This window comes from Stomoxys calcitrans, chromosome 1 (assembly GCF_963082655.1).
Source record: "Stomoxys calcitrans chromosome 1, idStoCalc2.1, whole genome shotgun sequence".
Lineage (NCBI taxonomy): Eukaryota > Metazoa > Arthropoda > Insecta > Diptera > Muscidae > Stomoxys > Stomoxys calcitrans.
This window is the reverse complement of record NC_081552.1, coordinates 182,862,646-182,877,767: the sequence shown is the minus strand read 5'-3', so window position 1 is coordinate 182,877,767 and position 15,122 is coordinate 182,862,646. Positions and strand designations below refer to the sequence as shown.

At 41.2% G+C, this 15,122-nt stretch overlaps 2 protein-coding genes across 6 annotated transcripts in view; one reads left to right on the top strand and one right to left on the bottom strand.

Annotated features, from left to right (window-relative positions):
• LOC106084960 (protein furry) overlaps window positions 1-953 on the bottom strand; it is a 470,149-nt gene extending 469,196 nt beyond the window's left edge. For all 4 annotated transcript variants that reach the window (XM_059360195.1, XM_059360193.1, XM_059360196.1 and 1 more), the window contains exon 1: window positions 384-953. Coding sequence is in view for 1 of the 4 variants with exons in the window: in XM_013248949.2 (XP_013104403.2) it covers window positions 384-429 (46 nt within the window). In the remaining 3 variants the exon portion in view is untranslated. The remainder of the gene's footprint in view (window positions 1-383) is intronic.
• A 3,314-nt stretch (window positions 954-4,267) lies between these two features.
• Window positions 4,268-8,320, top strand: LOC106084955 (UPF0046 protein C25E10.12). 2 transcript variants are annotated; one of them, XM_059363477.1, is made up of 3 exons: window positions 4,268-4,516; window positions 4,587-4,968; window positions 7,545-8,320. In XM_059363477.1, exons 2-3 carry the CDS (start codon window positions 4,598-4,600, stop codon window positions 8,074-8,076), a joined length of 903 nt encoding a protein of 300 aa, XP_059219460.1. In that variant the 5' UTR covers window positions 4,268-4,516; window positions 4,587-4,597; the 3' UTR covers window positions 8,077-8,320. The 2 variants fall into 2 exon arrangements, with proteins under 2 accessions (XP_059219460.1, XP_059219455.1); XM_059363472.1 differs by having other exon boundaries at window positions 4,582-4,968; window positions 7,545-8,318.
• The last annotated feature ends 6,802 nt before the right edge of the window (window positions 8,321-15,122 follow it).

Genomic DNA, 15,122 nt, shown 5'->3' with positions numbered 1-15,122 from the left:
AATATCTTCAACCTGTTCAAGATAATAAATTAATTGAATATGATGGAGGCAAGAAATCTCAGCAATGCATAGCTGCACAACAGAAAATTGTAACAAAAATATAATGAAAACGGGGTCAGTGATTGCCAGGCACCACCGCAATGATTTTTTGGGGTTTCTTTTTGCAGGCGGCAAATAAAGGTTTCATGTCAATGGAAACCTAACAATGGGAAGAGGGGGAAACAACAACGCCCCTTTGTGTAGGCATAAAGAAAACTCCAAAATAAGAAAATTCAACAGCATTCTAAATATTTTTCGTTTGCTTAGGTATGCATATTAAATATTGCTCTTATTGATGTTTCCCCAAATGGGTGCCGTAAAACATCTAAAACTGCTGGACTTACCAATCTTCTCATCAGTCTGCTGCTCGCCAATATCCAAATTGTCCATGTTTCCTAAAAATTTGTCTAGGTTCTTGAGAACCACACACACACACACACTTCACTTCAATTGCTGCTGAGTTGGAATGTTAAATTTGTATTCTTTTTATCTTCTATAGAATCAATCTGTTAATTATTTAACACTTTATTTTTCAATATAATTGATTGATTTTTGCAAATTGATTTAATTTTTTGATTTTTATTTCATTTCATTGTTTTGTCACTGCACACAACTAATTTGTAGCCATCTTAACTTTGCAATATTTTGACGTTTTCCAATTTCCAAGTTTCGTTGAAAGCTGTCAATAAATGAACAGCTGACAAAAGGCCCAGCTGGAGGAGGCGGCGTGCGAGAGATTTTGAGAGAGACCCCAAATGTAAACAAATAAGGTTTTTCCCTGGCCAAAAGCCGGTGTAAACAAAACAAATGATATTTTGTTTATTCCAAAAAGACGACATCTGCAAAGACCGCCGTTATTGAGATGTTGAATAAATTTTTTGTGAAACCTTATACAACTTGAATTATTTCCCTTTCTAAGTATATATTTATTTTAAATTAAATTATTTCAATTTATTTCGATTACGCACCTCCCACCTCCTAAGCCCAGAGCGAGCCAAAACGCACATGCTACATAAAAAAGAGAATTTATTTATATTCTCTATTTGGCGCTTAGAAAGAGGATTGAAATAACAGAGAAATTTTTGTGTCAAAATCTTACAGCAAATTCAAAGAGGATTGAATTAACAGAGTACTTTTTGTGCTCCCAAAATCTTATATAGGTGTCGGTAATCATTTTATTTTATTTTTCTTCAAAGCAAGCAGTTCTGTCAAAAAAATTGGAAATAATCAAATTTACAGCAAAAAGAAAAAAACAACAGGAAAAAGCGCACAAAGTTAAGCCGGGCCAAATCTGGAACCTACCACCATTGATTCTGCTCAAAATAAATTTAGTTGAAGGGCATAATTTTATTCTACATACCACACTTCTGTCAAACCAGGAAAAATTTAGGCTTCTAGGAACTAAAGAAGGATGATCGAGAGCCCGGTTTACATGGGAGTTATATCAGGTTATAGACAGATTTTTAACGTACTAGGCACAGCTGTTGGAAGTCATTACAGAACAATACATGCAACATTTCAGCCAAATCACACAAAAATTGCGGCTCCCATGGGCTCAACAAGTCAAATCGGTTTATATGGGAGCTATAACTAGATCTGAACCGATATGGCCCGTTTACAATCCACAATGACCTACATCAATAAGAAGTCGAGACGATTAAGAATATATATATTGGGTTGCCCAAAAATTAATTGCGGATTTTTTAAAAGAAAGTAAATGCATTTTTAATAAATCTTAGAATGAATCTTAATCAAATATACTTTTTTAACACTTTTTTTCTAAAGCAAGCTAAAAGTAACAGCTGATAACTGAGAGAAGAAAGAATGCAATTACAGAGTCACAAGCTGTGAAAAAATTTGTCAACGCCGACTATATGAAAAATCCGCAATTACTTTTTGGGCAACCCAATACTTTATGGGGTCGTAGCCGAATATTTCGAGGTGTTACAAACGGAAACATATTGGAAGCTACAACTCCCGAAAACCTACGTGCATTACGCCATAGTTTCTTCGCGGGAAAGGAAATAATGCATATTCAGAAAATGCTAACGCAGAATTCTGCTTGCGGCATGTTCTTAGATAATTGTCATTTATATTCACAAGCGCCACCAACCAGTCTATATGCAAAGTTCAAATTCTTTGTCTATATATTATTTATCTATGCGCTTGAGTTATCAGAGCTAATATAAATAAATATTCACGAGGTAGAAAATTACAACACTAGTCAACTAAATTTTTAATTCAATTATGTATGAACATGGCATGAATGGAAAACAGTCATATATGAATTTCTTAAACACTACAAAATTTCCCTTGAACATTCGATTAAGGAAAAGGATTGCAATCAGTGCAATCCGATTAAAGTTTAAGCTCCTTGAAAGGGCCTCCTTCTTGAACCCTGTTTACACTGCTCATTAAATCCGGATTTAAGGGTATCGTCAGTTGATTTTACACAGGGAAAACAGATGATCGAGTCACTAAATCCGGATTTAAAGGGCAGTGTAAACGGGGTTTTATGCCTAGCCCCAGGACTGATTTAAACCCCCGTTTTTACTGCTCTTTAAATCCGGATTCAATGGCTCGATCATCTGTTTTCCCATGTTACCATAAAGCTGAACCACGTTTTGGCAACACACACAAAGAATTGGTGTGCGTGTGTGTATACGTGTGCGTACATGGGCAGAGAATATGCGAGAAAGAAGATAAAAACAAAAGAGAATGCAAACAAATATCTTACATTTTAATACCGTCAAACATGGCCTGCTTTTAACAAGTGATAGTTCAAGTGAGACCACCCTTTTAAATCCGTCTTTTGATCTCTCCAGCTATCTCCCAACTTCAACAATTTTTATGCAGTTTTTGCTCAAATTGTTAGGTTATGTCATACGAAAATAACATACTGGTGTGATAGCAAAAACGACAAATCGTATGTAATTTTGACAAACGTTATCAATTAACATGTGAATACAACAACAATAACATGTCATAAGACATTTTTATGCCGTGTAATATCGCCTTAAATGCTTTATACTTTAATGTTGGCAGCACTGACTCAAAAAAATTATTCTAATTGGCACAAAGTACGCGATCGATTTCCAGTAACAAGAAGTCGTTCGCGTACTTTATTGCCAGAAGAAGAGGGCAAGCATAATGTTGAGTGTTTTGTTTTTGTTAGCTTGCAAATTTCTACTGCAGATTTTTTTCCAACAGATATTTGCAGCATAGAACAGCTGTTTTATGAAATTCAGCTGTTTGTAAAAAGCAAAAGAGAGTAAAGGCTGTTCCTACTCTACTGCAAAATTTTACTGGAAAATAACGCAAACAGACCTTTAATCAAATATGAACAAAATAAGTCATTAATTTTAAACAAATGTTTAATTTAATTTAATTAAACATAATAATGATTAAGGAGGATGAGACCTCGATCTCGATCTACAAGATGGGATCATGGACTTGATTGGGGGTCTACTCTGACGCACTCAGTATCAGAATGTCTCTGAGACTGCCGGACTAGTGTACGGTCTTTCAGGCAGAGGTCTGTGACATTGCAGTGGCCGCAGGAGAGCTTGTCGTTCTTTTCTTCGTTTATAACCTCTAGTCTCACATCTTATTTCTCTTCCCTTTCTCTCTCTATGGTACCACAATTGGCCAAACTGGCCTCCGAATAAACTCACCTTTCGTCGGCAACCCATTCAACCTAACCTTCTCTTTCTTTGTTAACGTTTTCTCCTATATGATGACATTTTCAAGCGGCAGATTTGACATCCTTAATGATATTCATGTGGCCTATGCACTTTATGTTTTCGCATGTGACTTAACCTTCCATTAGTGAATCCTGAAACTAAACCTCCGTTCACACTGCTTTTTAAATCCGGATTTAATGGCTCGATCGTCTGTTTTCCCTTTATAAAATCAGCTGACGAGAACATTAAACGGGGTTTAAGCGAGAAGATTCACTTAGTGGGTAAAAAAACACCCCTAATAAGAGAATGCAAAAAAATCTGACATTTCAATTCCATCACACTGGCCGGCGGTTAATAGCTGCTAGCGAGACACCACCTTTTTAAATCCGCCTTGAAGTGGAATGTAGATTTTACTGGTTTTAAGACGAAAAAAATTGCTACCAGCTGTTCCTACCATCTATAGATTTACCCCGGCTTAAAGTGTAAACGCTACACAAAGTTCACGATACGTTCTTTCAATGCGTTGTTGTGTATAATTATGACATGCCATAGTCCTACGTCATTCACTGTTGTCATATTTTTTGCAATGAAATTCCTATTTTATCAAATTGAGATTAATTAAGCGATCTAAACATAATAGATAGTGTGCAAAATAACAAAGTAAACAATGGACAACTGAAAGTCTTCGAGTTAAGTCACCACCGGCTTTATCAACAGACTCGAAAAGGATTCGAATAATAACTTAATTAGATTGTAAAACAGAGAAAAGACTTCAACAGGACAACGTACAGAAGGTTTGTTTACATAATTTCGTTGCCGGAAACTTCATTAATATTAATATAACTATCTCTGGATTTAGTTTAGTTACAGTCACAATGGACATACCCATACATCCCCTAACACACAATCCCACCATGGCATGGAAAGAAATTTCCAAAACACAACGCGTTATTAAGGTTACCATGAAGCCGCCTTCCACAGGCGTGGCTTTTAATAAGGCTCGCGTAGTCTGCATGTCGGACACACATTCACTGACTCACTACATGAAATTTGACATACCAGATGGTGATATTTTCATACATGCAGGAGATTTCACAAAGTGTGGACGCATGGTAGAAGTTGTGGAATTCAATCAATGGATTGGAACACTACCGCACAAGCATAAAATTGTAATTGCAGGCAATCATGAGCTCAGTTTTGATGAGACATTTACTCATCCATTTCAAAATAAATCCAGTGCAGAAAGGTGAGTGACTCAACAGAATGTGTGTGGTAAAGCCAAGATTCAAAATAGATCGCAGAAGGATTTTAAATTAAAAAAAAAGTATTACAAATTCTTCTATCGGAATTATTTTAGGAATAACCGCATTTGTAAGTTGACGTAAAATCTTCAAATAACTTTTTTTTTATGGTGAAATACCAGAAACGTGTGAAACCTTTGATAATAGTTAAAGGTTTTTAAAATAGATATTGGCTTCCACAATATTTATGCAATTTTAGGGGTAGTTTTCGCCATTCCAGGATAATTAACTTTGTTGGACTAATCCTGGAAAGATTAGTCCGGGACTACATGAAGTAGAGGCGGCATGGTCGTGAACAGGCTATGTGAAAAGGACAACGATACCTTGGTATACTTCCTATGCGCAATATAAGCGAATTACTCACACCGCAAGCGTCGAATACATACAATGTGCTATGTAAGGATCGCTCAAGGAATGGAGGTGGGGGATTGGCCTTCGTGATACACCATTCGGTGCAATATAGACCCATCTCGCCTGCGCCTGGCGCTAGTGAGCCCTACATGGAGTGCATGGGGATAGCAGCCAAGACCGTTACTGCCGAGATAGAGCTATACAACGTGTACATACCGCCGGTTGGTAGCTGTGTCCCGATTAATGGCCAAGCTTACAACCCCGACAAAAGTGGGTTACTATCTGGCCATAATCGTCTGGTTCTAGGGGACTTTAATGTGCTTCACACTTCATGGCATTCTCCCCTAGGTAACGACCAGCGTGGCATGGCTTTGGCAGAGCAGATTGAAAGCTCCACGTTTAGCACGGTAAATTAGGATGCCCCCACTAGGATTAAGAGGAGGTGCAGCGGCTCGCCAGACATTTCCATTGCATCCCCTGATCTCCTGAGTGACGTATCCTAGCAAGCCGTCATCTCTTTGGGGTCAGACCACCTCCTCATAATTCTCACCATCGACCGACCACCCGACTTCATAACCACTGAGCGCCGGACGTTTATCAATTATAAGAAGGCCGATTGGGCTGGCTTCAGAGAGTATACAAATCGCAGCTTCAGTGAACTGCCACCACCCTCGAATGTGCTAGTGGCCGAGAGAAAATTCCGAGACATCATTAACTCAGCAGCAGCTCGCTTTATACCAGCCGGGCGAATACCCCAAGTGTGGCCCAAATTCCCGGCGCAGGCAGTGATACTCGCAGACGAACGTGATGGGATTCGTGCTATGGACACCGCTAACTTCAGAATCAGCGAGCTGAATCTGGAAAAAAACAGGGTAGTCAACGAACATAAGCGGAATTTGTGGCTGGAACACTTAGAGCAATGTAACTTAGGCACCGGTTATGAAGTTATGAATGTCATGCGTGGCAAAGTTATGAATGTCATGCGTGGCGCCAAATCACCCAAGGCGTTGGGCCCCGACTGAATCTCTACATTAATGTTGAGGAATCTGAATTCACCTGGAGTTGCGTACCTTACTTCTGTCCTCAACCTGTCTATGAACACTCTACTGAAGCCCGGAAAGGACCCGAGTTTGGGGGAGACGTACGGACCGATTCCCTTCTCTCACCTTTGGCAAAGACGCTTGAGGCATTATTCTTTCAGTAAAAACAAAATTTTACGTTCCGTTCTCGTACCAGCTGTTAAAATTTGAAGATTGGACAAATTTCAAAACCAAAAATGAGATTACTAAAACAGAACATACTACCAATCCTGTCTTTATTTCCATCTTGGAGCAAAATTGCAAATTTTGCCCATGAACATTCCACTAAGGTACAGGAGCAAACTTCTCACATATCAATCAAGTTTAAGCTCAATGATAAGGGGGACTCCTTTTTATAGCCGAGTTTGAACGGCGTGGCGCAGTGTGACACCTCTTTGGAGAGAAGTTTTACATGTTATAGTTGTTGTTGTTGTTGTTGTAGCAGTGTGTTGTACACTGAGGCGGCAGCCCTTGCCGATGGAGAACTCCATCGGGTCAATCCGGTACGTACAACCGGCTGCCATGGGACTGACATGGCATAGTACTTCACAAATGTTGCCAGCATTAGGAGAGGAAAGCCAACGCTGAAAATTTTTTTTCTGACAGTCTCGCCAGGATTTGAACCCAGGCGTTCAGCGTCATAGGCGGACATGCTAACCTCTACGCTACGGTGGCCTCCATCTGGAGCAATCTGTGAAAACCGAGGTCTCCACAGCCTTCCACCAAACAAGTGTCCCATTCATCCGTATTCCAGTTTTAAGATAGTTTCGAATAGAATACTAGGCCCAGATATTTCGTCTCTCCCATCCCGATAACTCATATCTAGGAGCGGAGAGGGCCAACTCGGTATTTCCTGGAGTCTATTTCAACTCATCTCTCATAGCCCATCTCGACCGTCTCCCTAGTGATCTTTCCGCAATCTCGCTGATAGTCGACAGAAATTTTCTTCGCAGTACGACGTTCAAAGATCAAATTTTACTTCCTTGTTAATCGGAAAAACTTTCGAAAGCTGACTATGCATCTGTTGCTTTATTACAACCTAATTCGCCATTGTTATATTCGTCTTCTAACACACTTTGTTTTTCTTTCAGAACCAAACACACGGGTTTGTCCATACTCGATGACTTGCCCACGTTGGGTAATACCAAAGAGAACATCGCAGACGCTGTTCAAACTCTAAACATTCGTGATGTACTTACAAATTGTACCTACATTGAAGATGAATTAGTCGAAATATGGGGTATACGCATTTATGGTAGTCCTTGGCAGCCAAAATTCTGCAATTGGGCATTTAATGTGCCTCGCGGTCTCCCCTGCCTGGAGAAATGGAATAAAATTCCCGAAGACATTGATATTCTAGTAACACACACACCGCCTGTAGGTCATGGAGATCTATGCTGCTCAGGTGTTCGTGCCGGTTGTGTGGAACTCTTGACAACGATACAGAAAAGAGTCAGGCCAAAATATCATGTCTTTGGGCATATACATGAAGGCTACGGCATTACCTCAGATGGAAGGGTGATTTATGTGAATGCCTCAACTTGCGATATTAACTATTTGCCCAATAATCCTCCAATTGTATTCGATGTCACATTGCCACCCGGTGTGCGTAAGGATGAATAGAGACAAAGCGCAAGAAGACAACATAAACTTGATGTAGTCGAGAGAATTTCTTTTTTCTTAGGTGAACCAAAAAGCTTTTTGTTTTCTAGTTCAATTTTATTTTTACCTCTAAACAACCGGTGCATTACAAAAATTATAAATATTTTGTATTGATATAATTCCCCCAAGCCTTATGTTTGTGCTCGTATCTTTAGCTTTGGTATTGTATATAAAATTATTTTAACACTTTTATATAATTATTGTCCAATGATTTTTTGCCAATTTTTTTTTTATAATTTTTACACAAATTTTACACATACATGGCTTTTACGTTTTGCTTAACAAAAATATTTTAGTTATTAATTTTTTGTTATAAAATAAATTATTTGTATTTACTAATTTTCGCTTATATTTATGAATTTGTAATGATATGGCTTTAGTTTTATGTTTAAATGTTTGGTTTTGTTGAATATGAATCTATACTAGCGAGGCCATTAGAAACAATTTTCAGCACTGGTCAATGCCTCACTTGTGCTGGCGACATTTGTGAGGTTTACATATTTTCCCATAAAGGAACAGGCGATAGGAATAGGAACCTATTCATGTCTAGCGCAATGATTTTTTATGCCGAGTCCGAAAGGCGTGCCGCTTAGCGACACCACTTCCCGTTTAGCGACACAGCTTTCAGTGATAATAGAATACTTACTTTAATTGGCTATGAAAGAATATTTGTTCTACTAGCCGAACGTAGAATAGCGTTCCAAGCGCCTCGATCTTCTGCGCTCATTCTAAAATCTCTGACACCAAGTTTCGAGGTGTCTCCCACAACTTGATCTTTCCATCGGGCTTTTGGTCTTCCCGGTTTGCGTGTACCACCCACCGTGTTTGCCTTCAAGGGACTTCTTTGCTGGAGCTTCTTCATCCATTCTGACAACATGACCTAGCCAACGCAGCCGTTGCATTTTGATGCGTGTAACTATGCTATCGTCGTCATACAGCTCATACAGCTCGTAGTTCTTACGTCGCCTATTTTCTCCGTTAACACAAACTGGTCCATATACAATATTTTACGAAGAATCTTTCTCTCAAATACTCCAAGCACTGCCTCATCTGCTTTCACAAGTACCCATGCATCAGAACCATATAACAGCACGGGTAGTATCAGTGTCTTGTATAGTGTAATCTTCGTCTGTCGAAAGGTGGCCTTGTTTCTAAACTGCTTACTTAGTCCAAAGTAGTATCTGTTTGCCAGTATTATTCTTCGCTTTATCTCAAAACTGGTGTCATTCGTTTCGGTTACGGCGGTGCCGAGGTAGATAAAGTTACTGACTTTCATCTCAAAGTTGTGGTTCCCAACTTTCTCCATTTTCTTTATCTGCTTGGTTGTGGAAGGCTTTTTGGGAGTTGAAACCATGCATTTCGTTTTATCATCATTTACTGCCAGACCCATTTTCACTGACTCTCTTTCGATTCTTTCAAAGGCTGCAGTTACTACATCCGGTGACCGACCTATGATATCGATGTCGTCGGCATAGGCGAGTGGCATGTGTTCTCTTGTGATTAGTGTGCCATATTTATTCACATCTGCATCTCGTATATTCTTCTCCAGCAGGATATTAAAGAGATTACACGATAGGCTGTCTCCATATCATAGAGGTTCCAATCATCGGGTATGCAATCCCCTAGACAGATTGCGCAGATAAGCTGATGCATACGCCTTATCAGCGTGACGCCTCCGGTCTTAAATAGTTCAGCGGGTAACCCGTTGTCTCTTGCTGCCTTGTTGTCCTTTAGTCGGGCCACTGCTACTTGGACCTCATTCTGACTAGGAGGTAAACATTCTATACCATCATCAGGGATTGGTTTTGCCGTATGCTCTTCGCCGCCAACATCGGACACTAGCAGTTGGGTAAAATGTTCTTTCCATATCCTCAGCATGTTATCTGTGTCAGTTACCAGATTTCCTTCTTTGTCTCTGCAGTAGGATGTGCCTGCACCAAAGCCATCGGTTTGATGCTTATGCTTTTTCATAATAGAGTGTTCTTGGATTTGCATAAAGCTTCAGTCTTATAGTCCAGGCACGGGATAGATGTGAGTACCACACAGGCTGGAATATTGAGGTCCTATCTGTGTGGTGTTCATTGCTGTAACGAGAAGCTTAGCTGCGAGCTACGGGGCTCGTCCATAGGTTGCGGATAATGGAGTAGCGGAGTAGCTGCAACGGCAGTCGTGGACAATCAGCGGTATCGAGCGTAGAGTCTCAGTGAGAGGCCGAGTGGCACCGGCTCTTGCACAAATACTGAGTGCCTATGATGCTCGATATGGCAAAGCGGGTTATTGGCGCCTTTAAATAACCAATGGAAACACTGTTCCCGCGGCGATTGGTCCTTTGGACCGGAACGAGCTTGCTCACAAACAGGAGCTTGACGAGTATCGCCACCTCCATAGGAAAATGTGGCGACAACAACAACAACAACGCTTATTAATCAATTTCTAACACCTTGCCTGGATTGAAGGTACGTGTTTAACAACCTCGATTGCTACCCGCTCCACTAGGAGACAAAAGGATGAATACAAAAGAAGTTCCAACACGGACAGATTTGGAGTAGACCAAAAGCCTGTTGAACGTATCGGATTGACCCGTTCAGATACTTCATCGGCCAGGGCTGCCACCTAAGTGTACAACAAACTGCTTCAACAACAACAAAAACAACAATCCGGTACGCACAACCGGCTGCCATGGGATTAGCACCGTTGTTGTTGTAGCAGTTTGTTGTGTTCTATCTTTCGTCTGCTTGATTCTGTTGAGTGCCAAGACCTAGGAACTCTGCGACTAAGATGGGGTTCGTCCACATCGATCTGGGGTCTGAGTCGAGTGGGTCTGGCTGGGCAGTTAAGCAGGTGACGTGTATCGTGCGGCCCCTGGTTACAATCGGGACATACATCTTGGACGTCGGCATCAATCCTTGCTATGTAGGAGTTGAGGCGGCTGCATCTGCCGGAACGTAATTGAGACAGAACAACTCTGGTTTGCCGGAGGTTGTCAATTTCTTCAGGTGCAATGGGAGGCGGTCGTTCTCCAAGGACTCCATTCACCGCATCTGCTACCGTGTCCGCATGAATGTTGTCTAGATCCGCTTGATGTGCCGCTTGATCTAGAGGCCAATCATGGCCTGGGCTGATTGAAGCCAAGGCAAATGTGTGCGGTGATGGCATGCAAAGCAGTTGTTGCGCTATGCAGTCTTCGAAATCCATGTTGATGTTCGGCAAATGGAAATTCTCCTACGAGGCTCGGGATGAGTAATGCCTCAAGTGTCTTGTAAGATAAGAAAGATCGGTCTGTACGACTCCCCCAAGCTCGGGTCCTTTTCAGGCATCAGTAGCGGAAAACTATAAAATTGTTCAAAAACAGGTTGATTACAGTAGTAAGGTACTCAACTCCAGTTAGATCCAGATTCTTCAGCATCAGTGTGGAGATTCCGTCGGGGCCAAACGCTTTGAATGATTTAGCACCACGGATGACATTCATAACTTCGCCCACGGTAAATTGGGATGGATGTCCATCGGCTCGGAGACCACAGATACGACAAATGGCTCTCCTCCTAGACCTGTCACTCTCGGGATGCACAATAAATTGACGGTTGAACAACCTGGCGCATCTCTTCGGATCAGTTATAATTACGTCGCCAAAAGTGACCGAGGTCCTTTCATTCCGTCTACCGGGGTTCGAGAGCAACTTAGCAGTTAACCACAGCTTGCCTAAACCGGTGTCTAGGTTAGTGTTCCAGCCACAAATTTCGCTTATGTTCGTTGGCTAGCCTGTTTATTTCCAGATTCAGCTCATTGATTCTGGAGTTAGTGGAGTTCGTATAACGAATCCCATCACGCTCATCTGCGAGTACCGCTGCCTGCGCCGGGAAATTGGCCTGCAGTTGGGGTATTCGACTGGCTAGTATAAAGCGAGCGGCTGTTGCGTTAATGATGTCTCGGAATTTCCACTCTGCAACTAGCACATCCGAGAGGGTGTCAGTTCATTCACCTTGCAAAAGGTGGAGCCGTCAATCTGATCTGCCAAAGCTATGCCCCGCTGGTCGTAAGCTTGCGGAGAATGCCATGAAATTATATATTATTATAGCCAGATAGTATGCGACTTATGTCGGTCTTGGAAGCCTGGTCGTTAATTGGCAATACCGGACCTGACTGCTATTTCCACATTTTCATGTGAAGGTGGGGATCCTCGTCAAGCTCCTGTAGGTAGGCAAGCTCGTTTCGGTCCAAAGGACCGGTCGCCGCGGGAACAGGTTGGCCATTGGTTATTTTAAGGCGCCACTATACCGCCTTGACATATCGAGAATCAGTATTTGTGCAAGAGTCCCGGCCTCTCACTGAGACTCTCCGCTCAATACCGCTGATTGTCCGCGTCTGCCGTTGCAGATACTCCGCACGGAGCATTCCACTATCCGCAACCTGTGGACAAGATCGACGAGATTGTGGATTTCATGAGTCGGAAGAACATATTAGTTGAAGCGATCCAGGAGACAAAGCTGATCACACCTGCATCTTGCACAGTTGGCACGGATACAATGTGCTACGTAAAGATCGCTCAAGGAATGGAGGTGGGGGATTGGCCTTCATGATACACCATTCTGTGCAATATAGACCCATCTCGCTTGCACCTGGCGCTAGTGATCCCGGCACGGGATAGCTTTGAGCACCAATCTGTGCGCTGTTCAGTGCTTAGCTGGGAGCTACCAGGCGCGTCCTCTCCAGTCAGGGCATGTTCTCTCGTATCGAAGAACCGTTCTCCAATTGAACCGCCTTTTACTCAGTGTGAGGTCTGTCGCGATCTTATGGACAGGAGTTGATCCGTCCATCTTTTTGGGGGCTTTAGTAGTTACAAAACCAGGTGCCGGATTTCTCGATCGCACAGATGAGGGGCAAGTTACGACTTTCTTGGACGCGTTTTTCAATTACACCACAGACCTGTCGTTCACAGAGATGAAATGGAATCGGTGTATTTCAATTCTTCTCCACGACAAGAGATATCCTATCCTGTAAAAAAACCTGACTTTCCTCTTTGAAAGGCGTACTTTGCAGGTGGCTTTTACTTAACATGTCAAGATCAGTGCACTCTACATTGCCCGGTAGAATACTTTACAGATTGTGAAGAAAAAACAAGTAACATATTTGAAATGAACCACAAATGAAGATTTGGCAATCCGAACTAATTTTGGAAATGCCGAGGTGGCCAACTTATGGGGTTTGCAAGTAGGCTTTGATCTCGATAACACCTGAGCTCTTATCATTCAAAATTTTAAAGAGATATCTCAACCAGTGTTGCCGTTTTGATAGGTTTTTTTTATACAAATATTTGTACTTGTACAAAAACGAGAGGGAGACGTTGGCGACTTTGATAACCTTGAAACGGACACCGGGATTATCACCGACGGCGTGGCCTTTAGGCCAAACCGGCAACCAAGACTTCGTAGTTTTCTGCTATGTAATTCAAGCTACCGTCACGAGATACAAAAGCAGTCATCTTCTTGCCGTTCTTGTTGAGTTGAACTGTCACGCACTTACGAATGGCAGAGTTGGACTGGTTGGTAGGTTGGTAGGCTGACCTCAATTTTTAAATCTAAACCATACTCGGCATTGTCGTCGATGGGTCTAATACTGTAACAAGTGGTCTCACAGTTTAAAATTTCAGAGAAAAAGTGAGTAAGATCTTGTATTGACTGTATCTGGTACGTGTGTCAGGGTATCTGTTCTAAATTTTGTAAATTCTGCGTAAGAAATGGTGTTTTGTGCGTTCAATGCCTTCAACCAGAAGATCGGGCTATATGGCAGCTACATACAGGTGTTCAATGTTCAAATTTATGGGCTCAAGGCCGTAAATTAGGAGATCGTTTTACCCAAACTCGGCACAGTTGTAAATCAAAATCGCGGCAAAATACGGCTGTCACAAACTCAAGAATTCTTATCGGGAGATTCGTATATATTGATTCTTTATCAAGATCATAAGCGTAGAAAGGCCTCTGGGGGTGGGTTAAGCACAGGCTATAAAAAGGATGTCCTTATCATTGAGCTTAAACTTGAATAGGACAGCTCTCATTGATAAGTGAGAAATCTTCTTCCTGTTCCTTAATGGAATTTTTGGCTTGTAAAACATTTGGTAGGTTTTGATGGGATTTGGTAAATTTTTTTTTAAATTTTGATAGAAAATAATTTTCTTGAGTGGCAACACTGGTCTCAACCTGTTCTCAAACGGCAGATTTTTGACTAGTTTTTTGTTTCGATTCAATCCTACTGTGCGTCTGCACTCCCACTAAATTATAAAATTTTTAATGTTTATACCCTCCACGCATATTTAGAGTTGTTGCAAACCGAGTGACATTTGCATTTAAGACCCCATCATGTTTAGTATATTCTTGATCGTTATGACATTTTTAATCGATCTAGCCATGTCCGTCCGTATGTCTGTCGAAAGCATACTAACTTTCGAAGGAGTTAAGCCATGGCGAAACAATTAAAGGTGGTCTCATTTGTACAAATCATATGGTGCAATCCGCCATCTTGGCATCAAGCTGATCGACGTTTTGCCAACACACACAAAAAATGTTTGTGTGCGTGTGTGTATACGTGTGCGTACATGAGCAAAGCATATGCGAGAAAGAAGATGGCAACAAAGAGAATGCAAACAAAAATCTGGCATCTTAATACCGTCAAACCTGGCCAACTGTTAAATGCGTGAGATCACCTTTTTAAATCCGCCTTGGAGTTAAGTTAGGCGCTTGAAATTTCGCACAAATACTTCTTATTAGTGTAGGTCGGTTGGGATTGTAAATGGGCCGAAACGGTCCATGTTTTGATATATTGGGTTGCCCAAAATGTAATTGAGGATTTTTTAAAAGAAAGTAAATGCATTTTTAATAAAACTTAGAATGAACTTTAATCAAATATATTTTTTTCACTTTTTTTCTAAAGCAAGCTAAAAGTAACAGCTGATAACTGACAGAAGAAAGAATGTAATTACAGAGTCACAAGCTGTGAAAAAATTTGTCAACGCC

What these genes read in the sequence shown, in the direction of transcription:
- LOC106084955 (XM_059363477.1), top strand. Translation starts at nt 4,598, where the DNA reads ATGGACATACCCATACATCCCCTAACACACAATCCCACCATGGCATGG. An exon ending in AATAAATCCAGTGCAGAAAG is followed by an intron (nt 4,969 to 7,544) that starts GTGAGTGACTCA and finishes TTTTTCTTTCAG; the next exon opens with AACCAAACACACGGGTTTGT.